The following is a 13,270-nucleotide window of genomic DNA, read 5'->3' on the forward strand; positions in this document are numbered from 1 at the left end:
GCATTTTTTTCAACACTTCCATTCATTTAACACACATAATTCTTGCTGAATCAGCAAGGTTTCATTTTAGATAATTTTTAAAAAAGCACTTAGGCTAAAGTGTACTGCACAGGTGAGGGAACTGGAGAATTAAATCTCATTACCACCATATTTGCTGGTGGAGTAAAAATGCTGTCTCATGACCTTTGTTTAAATGAGCATCCTACCTGTAACTAAGGGAAAGTGTTTTTAAATGAGGAAACAGTTGAAATGGGAGTTAATAGGGCACTGGGATATTATTCATGGTTTAATTAAATACAAGGTTAATTCAAGTGAATTTTACAGTTTAAACTTTATTGAAAGATCCTTTTTTGATTTGTTTAAAATCTTAAATAAATTGCACTTTAAAGGATTATAGATAATCCATTTTTAAATTCAAGTACATCAGTGTTTGTTACTATGCAGAGAATGTCTGTACAAAGTTTCATGTAACCTGTGATATTAGTCATTTTTATTAAAATGTTAATGGAATTGCTCCAGCAGTGTGGTGGTGGGTGCATTCAGCTAGGATTTAACCTGCAAGGCTGACTTCTCGGGAATGAAGAGCGCTTCTACGAGCGGGGAATATCACGAAAGCTTCACTCTGACAGCTCCTGGCCTGCAACTGGAATAGGACTGAGCCCTTCTGCCTGCTCACACAGGTAAGCATCTCCTCCTCCCCATTAACTGCAAAAGGCAGTTCAGCCATGATATAGAGCTGTTTATGCCTATAGCAAGTTTAATAATGCATAAATTTTGGCAACTCAAAATATTTTTACTGCTTTAGGTGGTAACTAGTGAAAAAAGTTATTTTCAATCACATACTGAAGATGATCAGTACCTTTATTTAAGCCACCCTGCAGAAGTTTTACTGCACGAGTCAATAGTTTTCTTTAAACATTTTAGCCATCTCTAACACTTACCACAGTGTTTTAAAATGCCTTTGTACTGATAGTTGCACTTAAGTTGTGATGCTGAAAAACAAGGCTTCACTCCACTCTGGTTTAATCATTCACCTTTAATAAGCTTTGCTACCACAGGACCCCATGGCAGTTCACCTGACCGTCTCCACAGTCACGTTTATCACCTCTAGTCTGATAATTACAAGACAGGCAAAAGCAGAGGGTTTATTCTCCCTCTGAATTCAGAATAGGATTTCTCCATATACAGTAACACCAATCCACTTGTACTATTGAAGTACAAGCTGACTTACAAATAAGCATTACTACATCATCACGTGGAAGTATGGCTTAGAGGATACCCCCATTACACACAGCTATATAAATATTCAGGGAGGTCATAATGTTTTTCCACTGTACAAAAGTTCATGTAGCTATACAAGAGTTATGCATTCAGCTCGTCATACAACATTAATGGTTTTTAAAGCAGGACTTTAAAATATGTATTTACAATTTAGATATTTAAAGTTTTCTTCACTGCAAATATTATATCCTTTACTTGAGGTATGCAGTTATCTTCTAAAATTTTTGCATAAGGCATTGGAACATCTGCACCTGTAACACGGACAGCTGGAGCATCCAAGTAGTTAAAAGCAGGCCCTGAAACAGAAGAGAGCTGTTAGTTTGCCACATTTGGTAGTTTTCTCTCCATTCAGTTTCTGAATCCTAAACAATTTCATTCTTGCAGTTTTAATATTCCAGAGCTAGCTGTTCTTGGATTACTTATCTTCATGTCCTAAGGGTTGGATGGAAAGTTACTATCCTGCTTATTATACAGTCAGATTCTTGGGGTAAAAATGATCCCAAGTTAGATAAGCAAGATGGCCAAACTCAAGCTCCTCCGATACAACACCCCATCTTTATCTTACATGCATTTGGTTTATCAAGCACTTCATGAAGAAGTCATGAGGACTTAGAGTAACCCATCAAATCAACAAATATACTGCAAAACTAAATACCTTCCATGATCCTGGCACAGATTTCAGCTCCTACTCCAAACTGTGGCCATCCTCCTTCTACAGTTACAAGATGATTTGTCTTTACGACACTGGCTTCTATTGTTTCTATGTCCATTGGTCGAATGGTACGCAGATTTATAACCTTAAAGACAGCAAAAGAATCAGTTTTGCTACCATCTAAGCCTGTCAGGTACTACTGCCTGGGTACCAAATCCTCTGTCATTTTCAGCTGTTCTGACTTCAAGGATAAGATTTCAAGTCAACAAAATTATAAACTCTTTATCCCAACAAGCTTTTTACAGAATAGTTTCTGTTGGTTCCTTGGAAGTCCCAGGCATCAGTCTTGCTATATCTACATCTAGCCATGCTGATCATAGTATACTGTTCTGCTTAACATCGTACACAGCTTCAAAGATTCTGCCTTAACTTTGTGATGAAAACGTCAAATGCAGAAACACGAATTGCAAGCATGTGGCTCACTGATTCTGAACACATTTGAAAACATAAGAAGTCAATTCTTAAGACAGTTAAGCTTTGCAGGGCCTGAACAAGACACACTACCTTTATTTATTTATTTATTTATTTATTTAACCCCAGACTGTGGAAAGGGGAAAGCATCAAAGATCTCTCCATACCTCGCACTCAACACCTTCCTTGGCAAGTACAGCAGCAGCCTCCAAGCAGTGTCCCACAGGTCTTGAGTGTGACACTAAAGTAACGTGAGTTCCTAGAAGGGAAAGGAGAGAGACTGAATTTTTCCTCTAACTTCCATATTCTTTTCAAGATAATGTCAGGATGCTCTTGTAAATTTAACAATTCGCCATTTCAGTTAAAGAATTCTACAGCCACAGCCTGGAAAACGGCAGTGGAAGGACTATGTCAAGACCAAATCTGCACCCTTGAATTTAGGGAACTGAAAAGAGACTGAATATACTTCTTAAATTATTCCTTTTAAACCTTCAGATAACTCAGTGTTAAATTATGAACAGCCTACTTCGCGTTCCCTAGTCTTTTTGGGAAAACAAACAAACAAAAACCATAAAACCACCCAAATTTCTCAAGTGGGGAAAAAAACCTTTTCAGACATTACCTAAGGCTGTGTTCTTATATAAAAGTCTTCTAGGAAGCTACAGATTTCAACGGGACAATGAAAACCAAGGTATGTTGCTTTATATAGGGCGCAGAAAAATACCATCAGTATCCTATAGGATGAAGTAACATTTAGCATCTGAAATGTTTTCCTGTTGTCTGTGAAAGCAGTGCTTTAAGGAGGTAAAAAGAAAAACCACACCCACCAAACCTCTCCTTGAGCTATACCATTAGAAAGAATACATTAGCTGTGTTCGCAGCTTACCTTGCCTTTCTACTTTGGCCTTTCCAATTGGAACAAGAAAATCCTTTGACTGTGCCTCTTCCGACATTTCAAAGGGAACACCATACAGCAGTTCATTCTCCAGCATCACAACTAGAACAAGACTGGCTTGGATTAGTTTGCAGTGCTACAGGCACAGACCAATACTGAGGATGACAGTGCTAGAGCAGACCAGCCCAACCAGGAGCTGAGTATTTAAGGGGCAGGGGAATTTCAATGTTGACTTCACTGTTGAATTATCTTAAAAATTTAAATCACTTGATTAGAACCAGACTTAAGCAGAATCGGATATTTAGCTTATAGTACATGATAGTAATTAAGTCTTAACACTAAGATTAAGGTGTCAGGGTTCTTCTAAAAAAAATCAAAAAAAATCACAAAAACTATGAGTTATACAGACTAGGTGGATAACAATAACTGACTTACAAAGGCTCTGTTTTTAAAATACAACATTGTAAAGTTTACAGAGCTGAGTGTACAACTCATGTACAGCTAGATGGAATGAAAATGGGAAGGGTCATGTTCTAGAGAACGCTTCTGCAGAATTGCTAATTTCAAAATTAGGTCTTAGATGTTGCACGCATGCTTGTGAGAAAGGAAAGCAGAGGCTGCCCTGCTTTCAGTTTATGACATGATATTCTGAATGTATCACCTGAATTTCAAGATCTATAAAAATGAGTTATACACTCAGCCGCTGTATACATAGAACACCTCCCTGACTTGAGTTTTATCCTCTTAACTTCTTTTATGATAGATTCATAAATGCTTCTTCCAAGTTTCCAGGTTGGTACCAAATTAGGATTAAGGATAAAATTGCTGGCAACCACACAAGATTAGAGCAAGCCATGTGATATAGAAAAAAACAAGGATCAGAATCAATAACTCTGCGCCTCTGCAAGTACCTTAAAGGGAGTAAAGCAGCCTTAAGTGCCTAGGCTTTTGAACATGTATTTTTTTAAAGGGGGTGCAAGGTGAAACATGAAGCAACATTCTTTTAAAGTACTAATGCTAGTGATTGCCATGATCTGAGTGTGTTCACCTGGATTATCATCCCGGATGGAGGTTTTCAGCAGACCTTTCGCATCCTCTGAGCTCCACGGACTAACAACTTTCAGTCCTGGGCAGTGCCCGTACCAAGCAGCGAAGCACTGCGAGTGCTGGGCAGCGACCCCAGCGGATGCCCCGTTGGGGCCCCTGAAGACGATGGGCACAGCGATGGATCCCGCGGACATGTAGCAGGTCTTGGCCGCGGAGTTAATGACCTGGTCTATGGCTTGCATGGAGAAGTTGAATGTCATGAATTCACACACTGGCCTCAGCCCAGCCTATCAGAGTCAGGATATGTATTAGTAGGGGGGTTTTAACATAAGAGCTTATTTTAAGAACTTAATTCAGCAGTAAAGAAATGTAATTTTACCAACCATGGCAGCACCAACAGCGATTCCCGTGAAGCCCATCTTAAACAGAAAGAAAGCCAGGGTAAGTGTCAGGGGGCAGGGAGCATGCGGATTACCACGGTTAGATCAGGCACGGCCGTACCTCTGATATGGGGGTGTCGATTATCCTCTTGTCCCCAAACTTCTTCCAGAGACCCCGGGAGATCTGCGGGACACGAGAGGGGTGAGCGGCCGCGCGAGGCCGGTTCCCGCCCCGTGACGGCGGCCGCTCACCTTGTAGGCGCCGTCGTACTGGGCCACCTCCTCGCCGAGCAGGAAGACGCGCTCGTCGCGCTCCAGCTCCTCATCCAGCGCCTGGTTCAGCGCGTCGCGCACCGTCACCTGCGGCAGCGGCGCTCGGGCAGCCGGGGGGCAGCGCCCGCACCGGGGGGATGTCTCGCGCCCTCCCGAGCCTCCCCGCACCCCGGGCCTCCCCTTCTTCCCTCTCCACCGGTACCTGTATGGCGGCGGGCGCGGACAGCCGGATCCCCCTGCGCAGCTGCAGCAGCCGCCCGGCGGCGGGGCCCTGCGGAGGGAAGGCAGAGGTAGGAGCCGAGCGGCGGCGGTAGCAGCAGCGGCGGGGCCCGTCCCGTCCCCACCTGCCGCCCGCCCGGCGCCAGGCGCCGCAGAGCCGCCACTGCCACCGCCGCCGCCATCTTGGCCGTGTCCTCCAGCGGCGAGGGGCGGTGGGGAGCGCCGCGCGCCGCCACTGACGTCACGGCCCCGGCGCCCCGGCAACCGCCGCACGCTCTCGCGAGAGCGGAGAGACACGGCCGCGGCCGCTTCCGCTTCCCCGCAGCAACGGCTGCGCGGCCCGTCGGGGCCAACGTTGGGGGCCGCCCGTGCGGCTACGGGGCGCTGCGGGGACCAGACTTGTGCGCGGGACCCGCACCCTCCGCGGGCGCCTCCATCCCCGCGGTGCCCGCTCCTTGCCCGGCCGGGGGCGGGGCCTCGCGGGGAGGGGGCGGAGCTTGCGCCAGGCCCCGCCCGCCGCGGCGGCGGCTCCGCTCCGCGCTCGCCCGTGGCCGCCGGGAGCCGCCTCAGCGTTGGGAGCCGCGTCCGTGAGTGCCGGGCCCGCTTGTGGGGGGGGGGTGAGGGCCGGGGTCGGGCGCTGGGCGTCGCGAGTCGCCCCGGTGCGTGCGGCCGCCGCGCTGAATCACCGCGGCCTTGCGGGCGCCTCCCTCCCTCTCTCCCGCCCGCCGGCGGCGTCTCCCCTGCGCCGGGGCGAGGGAAATCCCCGGGCGGAGCCCCCCCCCGGGGAGGCGGGAGCCGGGCCGGGGGTCCCCCGCGGCGGCGGGAGCTGCGGAGCCCGCGTGAGGCAGGGCCGCGCGGAGGCCCCGCGCTGCCCGCGGCGGGTGGAAGCAGCGGGGAAGCTGATGGGGAGCGCGAGAGCCCGCGGAGGGCAGCCCGAGCCGTTACGAACCGGTCGCCTTTAGGAGGCGGCGGGGCAAAGCGCTGCGCCCCGCGGGGCTTTGGCGGCTCGTCCCGGCCCCGGCAGCTCGGTGCTGTCTCATGGCCCCGCAGGCTGCGCAGCAGCGTCGTCGCTTGGTTTAGTTTAGTTTTGACCCATTCAGGTGACTTTGTCATGGAGATTTACCACAAAAAGGGGCCTTCAAAGCCCAGAGCTGCATCGGGGCAGGGAGGTCCTTGCACAGATGTGTCTGTGCTTGCGACTAGAGTTTGGTTCCTGACCCTTGGAAGAAGGTTCAGGGCAGCCCAGGTGGTGCCAGCGTCTTGGCCTTTAGGTGCTCAGTGAATTTCTGCTCCTCCTCGGCGTGATACAAATGCTGCGATCTCCTCCAGCAGCAGCGTGGCAGCCTGTTCCCTTGACCAAGCACAGTGTATGTGGTCCCAGCAGCAAAAAGGCTTGGCCCAGCCCCTGGCTCCCCTGGGCCTGCCTTGGGCCCATGGGTGTCTTCACAGATGCAAATATTCAGGAGACTCTCCCTTGCTTTCTGTGAACCTCAGCCTGCAAAATGGGTGCGTGTTAGTAGCTCTACGCATGGGAGAAGCCTCATTGAAGTTACTGAAGTCACTGGCTATTATTGCTGCTGCTAGTAAATAGCCTTATAGTCCTCTGAGTCATAAAATATTTAATAAGTCCGAGTTCTGTAAGTGCAGGTCCCCAGTTTGATGTATTAAGCATGAAATGATGACTTGAGTGCTTTTCGTCCCAGGAACTGGCCTCTCGTTACTTCCTAGTTTGGGATGTGCTCGATGCTGGAGTAAAACGAGACAACCATATTAACACCATCCTCTCCCCACCTCCTCCAAAAAGCTTAATGAAAATCGGACCGTGGTTTGACACAGTCACCACACTTCTGCTCTCACCAAAGCGCAATATTCTGGTTGTCTTGTGTGATGTCAGCAGTTTGGCTACATTTCATCTCAGTGAATCTTTCTTATGGTTATTAAGCACAGGCTGTGTTGGAATACGTCTGCGTCTCGTCTCGTCTCTGCTGCCTGGACACAGCGTGGCCTCCTCGTGTCATCCGCTCGTGCTGCGCGTCCCGCTGCGATGCCAGCTCTGCCAGGTACGTCTGCGCGCGGCCCGTGATTCCGGGCTCTCATGCAAAGATCAGGGAGGCTTCTAGATGCCAGCTCTTTATTGAGGGCTGGGGCTGTTTGAGCGAATTGTTGTTATAAATTATTCACTCTGGCGTTACGTAGCGATGCTGTGATCACACATGCCTTCGTAGAGACGGGCAGATGCAATCTGTTTCATTTCCTGAGTGATCCCTGATGAAGAACATCCTTATTGATCTGTACTGGGCACTTAGATGCTGGCCAAGATAGCACAATATTCACCCATCCACCCATTTAAATAACTCTGATGACATCCAGCTTGCTTTGAGATATTCTGAATTTAATTTCCAGTTAACTTTATTAAGACTGCAGCTCTGTTTTCTCATGATAATCAGTGGAGTTTCTGGCTGGCTGCATTGTTTTACCTTCAAGCAAATGCTTTACATAAACACTAGAAAGCTACTGCTGTCGCTCCCATGGTTTTAATGTTTCTGCATGCTGCATTTGGGGTTGTACTGAACCAAAATAACAACTGCAAGCATGTTTTTCCCAGGAAATTAACAGGAATTTAGAAGGTCCAAGCTGGTGTTAAAAGTTAATGATCTGTTTGCTTGAATGACAAAGCAAAATAAAGAAAGACTTGATCAAATGCATTTCTTGATATGCCAACATCAAAAATCAAAAAAAAAAAAAAAACTTGGCAAAAGAGCTAGTATTCCAGGTCTATCTACTGTCAGGGAGGCATCATTTAATATACTTTCTTGAGGCATACTCCATTTCCTAATTTGTAAAAATAAGATGGTGGTATGACTAGTTCTGTGTCTTAATCCCTTAGTCTTCTGTTGTCTGACCTCACAATTTTCATATCCTGATTATTTTATTTTTCCTTCTCTTAATACATCTGAAATGCAGCTGAGGCTGCACACAGGCTGCTGGCCCCCAAAGGCCTGACCTTTTGATAGCTGTTCTGCTTAAACACAGATTTTGGGCATGGTAGCAGAGTCCAAAGAGGTGGGATGTGTGCGTTATACTGTGGGGAATGACACTGACTTTGTTTGCCAGGAATAAGAAGAGCAAGTAATTTTTTTTTTTGTTCAGAATTAACTGTGAGCCTTTAATTGTTTGGAAATGTAGTACTCTGCCTTGGGTTTTTTTTCCTGTATCTTTTTACTGGGTGACTATAGTTTGCAGTATGTTAGTAAAGAGGTTTGTCTTTACTTGCAAGCAGAAGTCCTGGTAAATGTGTGGTCTTTAACATATGTAAAAATAAAACCTGAAAAGAGATGCCCCACTCAAAACAGACTGCCCTACATTTTTGGTGATTTTTAGCAGAGATGCAGACTCCTCTGTAGGGAGTGAAGGCCAGCTGGCAACTGGCTTCTCTCCCTGAGCACCACTCACGATGTGGTCCACAGGCCACCTTTGGATTCATCTGCTGGTGTCTGGAGTTGCTCTTTTTTTTCCCCTTTCCTTGAGCTGCTTAAACCAGGCTGCGGAATTTCCTGTGCTGCTCCTGCATGGCAGGACACCCCGTTATGTAAGTCAGTGGTTCAGCATCTTCTAGGAAGCTCTGGTGTGAACCACTTCTCGATTTGCTTTTGTTGGAGTGTTGCTGAAAATGTGTTTGTTATCCTTCTGCTCGTCCCTACAGAGGTTTATTTCAAAAGTTTATGTATGTTTTATGAAGTGCACTTGTGCTCTTCCTCTGTAGGTTAATGTTCTTGCTATCAACTGCAGTTCTCCACTATTGAATTAACTCCACACTGAGGTTTTTGCTTTGTTTTCATATTATTCTTTGACTTCTGTACTTGTTTTATTCCTTTGCGCAATCTGAAACTGGAATATGAGAATTCTGTCTAAAATTACCAGATCACATGTATGACCTCAATGCAGGCTAAATAAAGTCTTTAATTGGGAGACAGAGGCTGTCTTTAAAAGTACTCTCCGTTGTCCAAGCGAAAGGTAGTCTGTTTGTGAACAAAAATTATCCTTAAACACGCCTTGCTTTTTACTTAACAAAATTGGGATGGTTGGAACAGCCGGTGAAGCGATTAGAGTGCTCTGGAGACAGTCCTGGGGGTAGCGAGGAGGGAGATAGAGGCAAATGTTTGTTTGTAGATTCTTTTGCTTAATGTGGCTTTGCAGCTGAATGCAAGACGATGTGCTCGCCTGGCAGAGAGCCTGCCTTTCACTAGAGAGCTTTCCCCCTGCTCGTTCTTGTAGGTACTTACAGCCTGCCATGTTTTGTCCTTTCTTTTGTGTTTTGTGCGTGCGCTTTTTCCTGCAGGGAGAAAATAGGAGGTGAATCGTATAACCTTTCAGCAACCTTCTGTTAAAGTTGGAGTGCTGCAGTTCAAGCAACTGAACAGATGGATAATGGAGACTGGGGATATATGGTAAGTGATCCAGTATAAATGTGCGTGTACGCTGAGCAGTGCAACTGGGCTCTCAAGATTGTGAGGTAAAAATCCTTCCAGATCTGTTTGTGTAGCTTCAGTCATGTGAGGAGAAGAAAAAAATGTGCGTGTTACAAAAGCTTACTCGTATTCTCCTGTGTGTTTCACCTTACATGCTATTCGTGGGAGATCTCATATTTCCAAGCTAAAAATCAGCAAGTGCTTAACTGTCATTTTAAGCTCATTGTTACCATCTTTCTAATACATGAAGACTGAAAATAGTTTGCGGTTCCTGCATGTAGTTTTAAGGCCTGTATCATTTTATTTATAAAGAAAAATATTTTTCCTTATAAACTCTGTCTCAAACTAGACAAACACATGTTATTTTTCTCCCCTTCTCTTTCACTAAACATTCTGCTGCCGTCCATATGTCTCTTTTCTCTGGCTGGCCTGTGTCCTGATTGTCAGAATTGGTGGCCAGATGGGATTTTTATTCCTTTCTCTCTTGCTTCCTCATGAGTGATTTGGGAGCTGATGCAGAATGGCTCGGTGCTTTTCCCACTCTTCTATGCAGCATACTAATTTGCTAACAAATATTCCTTTTTAGAGTCAAAAGCTGAAAGTTCTTTTTTCTTTGCTTGCTTTAATGATGTCATTTAACCAGTGCATGGATGATTTTGGTTGTGTGCTCTTGGTCCCTTCTCTGAATTTTTGCTGTCTACCTCTTTTGAGGAAGAGGCTTGAGCTTAAGCCGATTTTTGCTCTAGAAAGAGACATTTTGAAAGTGAAGAGCGCTGATAGGTCTCATTCAAACTAACTTGTTCTGCAGGAAACCTCTCTGTTTTCATTTCCCTGTGTGTAGCGTAGGAAAAAACTTGTTGCACAAATGCAAAACTTCTGGAGTGGAATAGCTGAACGTTTCTGGTTAAGGTTTCTAAAACATTCTGAAATGTGCTTTCCGAATGCAAAGTATTACCCTGCCTCGTTGCCAGTTGTGCCTTGTTGCTAGGTGGCTTGGATCTGTTCAGCTTTGAACACCGCTTAAAGACGTTAAATGGCAGAAATGTGATTCCTTCCGGACTCTGCAGCTTTCAAACAGTGTCTGCTGTGTGCGTCGCCGCGATGATTGATTTCTCTTGAGGTGGCTTGATAAACTCTGCAATTTCTCTCTTTCTAGATGACTGATCCAGTCACACTAAATGTGGGTGGACACATGTATACGACATCCCTCACAACTCTAACGAGATATCCCGACTCAATGCTTGGGGCCATGTTCAGGGGAGACTTCCCCACTGCCAGGGACTCTCAGGGCAATTACTTCATTGACAGAGACGGACCACTTTTCCGCTATGTTCTTAATTTTTTAAGGACCTCAGAGCTGACTTTGCCCCTGGACTTTAAGGAGTTCGATCTACTTCGGAAAGAAGCGGACTTCTACCAGATTGAGCCACTAATTCAGTGTCTTAATGACCCCAAGCCGCTGTATCCTGTGGATACCTTTGAGGAAGTGGTAGAGCTGTCCAGCACTCGGAAGCTTTCCAAGTACTCCAACCCCGTGGCTGTAATCATCACCCAACTAACTATCACAACAAAAGTCCATTCACTCCTGGAGGGCATTTCAAACCACTTCACCAAGTGGAATAAGCATATGATGGACACCAGGGACTGCCAGGTTTCCTTCACTTTTGGGCCGTGCGACTACCACCAGGAAGTGTCGCTGCGGGTGCACCTGATGGAGTACATCACAAAGCAGGGCTTCACCATCAGGAACACAAGAGTCCACCACATGAGCGAGCGTGCCAATGAAAACACTGTGGAGCATAACTGGACTTTCTGTAGACTGGCACGGAAAACAGATGACTGATTCCAACTCTACAGGAGCCGTTTCAGTGGGCAGCAACTCAGTTGAACAATAAACCTGAGAAAGGCTGGATTTTGGTGAAAGAAACAATGTGGGCTTTTTTTTTCCTTTTTATACAATTATTTATTGTTAACCTTTAAGGACTGGAGGAGTTTCATTCTCTAGCAGCTCTGTCTCTTTGTCCTGTCCAGAAAAAAAAAAAAACATGCATGTGCCTGTTGAGTCGAGACACCTTTTTTTGTTTGAAAGAGGGAGTCGAAGATTTAGTACAATAGGGTATTTTGTGTCATTAACACAATTCTGACGCAACTTCAAGTGCTAAAATTACCTCTGTTTAAATAGTTTCTAATCCTTTTAATGCTATGCCACTGGGAGTAAGAAACAAACAGAATTTAAAATGCAGGTGGAGAAAAGCTGCTATCATGTAGACTAATTTAGTTTCTAAATCAATAAACAGTATTGTAATATTCTAGGAAAACAGATCCCACCCTTTAAAAGTACTTGATAAGTACAGTTTCTTACAGTTATGATAACTGTTTCTTTCTATGCATATAAATCAAGCAACCAAATATTATCTGTAGCCATGGAAATATAATTAGAAATATTTATATTGGATTCTGAATGCAAAATGTCCCTGTGGTAGAATTCATATTTTTAATGCCTGGTGCAATATTATTCCCAAATGTAATGCCTGCCAGCAAGAAGCTAATAAAGATGTGAAATATAGAGACCTAATTTGTATTTTTCATCTCCTAGAACTCTAATTCTTAAAACAAACAAAACCCAGAAACTCTTTTTTTTTTGGATGCTGTGTAGCAGTACAGATACCGTGATGGGGCTCCGCATTCCTCCGTTCCTGGCATACTTTGTTCCTTTTCATGCTTTTTAATCTTAATCAGTTGATGCAGCTGTCATTGTTAGAGAAGCAACTTGTGTATTGAAAATCATGCATTTTGACTGGTAGAAGGGACAGTAACTATTTGTCCTGGTTTGTTAGAGCCAGAGGAAACATATACAACCTATAAATTCTTGTAGCCACTAAGCAGTGGCTTACCCAGTTTGTCAGCAGTTTATGAGATGCCTGTTCATCTATATGTTCTAAGCATAGGGTGTTGTTTCTGATGCCATTCAAGTCAAGTCCAGCTCCGTGTTTCTGTTCAGTTTCATAGAGCCATTTTTGCTCATCTTGGGCACTTTGTCATAGTTACTTAAGGAATTTCTGATTATGCTCTGACTGGCATGCTGTTGGGAATAAGAGAGTTGATTTCTGTTTTGGTTGAACACATCGGGGTCTGAAAGAGTCTTGTCTCAAGGGTTTCTTACTGTAATTGCTTCCTACTTGGCCTATGTGGACCACAGTTCTTTGGGGATGTTCAGAGGCAGTCTGGATTTCTACCATAGCTGCTGGTTCTTGAAGCCTGGAGCCTTCCCCTCCTTCTCTCAGCCAGGAGGCTCTCAGGAGTATATTTTTCTGTCATATTTTGTCTTTCCTCTTTATGCATTGTAGGGGTTTTGACTTTTGTACTGTCAGTAGGAGTTTATTCTTAAAGGAACAAAAAAAAAAAAGCAAGCTGAACCGAGGAAGCTTGGGAAAGATGGTTGTTTCCTGAATGCTGCACACGTTATGAAATACCAGTGTTAAACTGGCATTTGATTATATAATATGTTCTTTGCAATACTTCATTTACTAGTAATGAATGATTGGCTTGCATCAGTCTACCCTTTACGTAATTGGGAAGTATA

General features: G+C 45.1%; 2 protein-coding genes across 2 annotated transcripts; one reads left to right on the top strand and one right to left on the bottom strand.

Moving 5' to 3' along the window:
* Positions 1-1,119: 1,119 nt before the first annotated feature.
* PDHB (pyruvate dehydrogenase E1 subunit beta) lies at positions 1,120-5,425 on the bottom strand. Its single transcript, XM_088528253.1, has 10 exons — positions 5,344-5,425; positions 5,202-5,270; positions 4,979-5,086; positions 4,848-4,910; positions 4,730-4,765; positions 4,348-4,633; positions 3,291-3,401; positions 2,572-2,663; positions 1,937-2,078; positions 1,120-1,577 (listed from the first exon to the last, which is right to left on the bottom strand). The coding sequence occupies exons 1-10, from the start codon at positions 5,398-5,400 to the stop codon at positions 1,432-1,434; spliced, it is 1,110 nt and encodes a 369-aa protein (XP_088384379.1). The 5' UTR covers positions 5,401-5,425; the 3' UTR covers positions 1,120-1,431.
* A 1,584-nt stretch (positions 5,426-7,009) lies between these two features.
* Positions 7,010-12,253, top strand: KCTD6 (potassium channel tetramerization domain containing 6). The gene is made up of 3 exons (XM_010227745.2): positions 7,010-7,278; positions 9,558-9,666; positions 10,844-12,253. Exons 2-3 carry the CDS (start codon positions 9,640-9,642, stop codon positions 11,528-11,530), a joined length of 714 nt encoding a protein of 237 aa, XP_010226047.1. The 5' UTR covers positions 7,010-7,278; positions 9,558-9,639; the 3' UTR covers positions 11,531-12,253.
* The last annotated feature ends 1,017 nt before the right edge of the window (positions 12,254-13,270 follow it).

This window comes from Tinamus guttatus, unplaced genomic scaffold (genome assembly GCF_059628265.1).
Source record: "Tinamus guttatus ecotype Peru unplaced genomic scaffold, ASM5962826v1 Tinamus_guttatus_pri_ptg000307l, whole genome shotgun sequence".
NCBI classification, from domain to species: Eukaryota; Metazoa; Chordata; class Aves; order Tinamiformes; family Tinamidae; genus Tinamus; species Tinamus guttatus.

Coding starts and splice junctions, on each gene's coding strand:
- PDHB (XM_088528253.1), bottom strand. CDS start 5,400: ATGGCGGCGGCGGTGGCAGTGGCGGCTCTGCGGCGCCTGGCGCCGGGC. Junction 4,766..4,847: donor TCGACACCCCCATATCAGAG/GTACGGCCGTGC, acceptor TTTCTGTTTAAG/ATGGGCTTCACGGGAATCGC. Junction 2,079..2,571: donor AGGAAGGTGTTGAGTGCGAG/GTATGGAGAGAT, acceptor GCTGTCTTTAAG/GTTATAAATCTGCGTACCAT.
- KCTD6 (XM_010227745.2), top strand. CDS start 9,640: ATGGATAATGGAGACTGGGGATATATG. Junction 9,667..10,843: donor ATGGAGACTGGGGATATATG/GTAAGTGATCCA, acceptor CTCTCTTTCTAG/ATGACTGATCCAGTCACACT.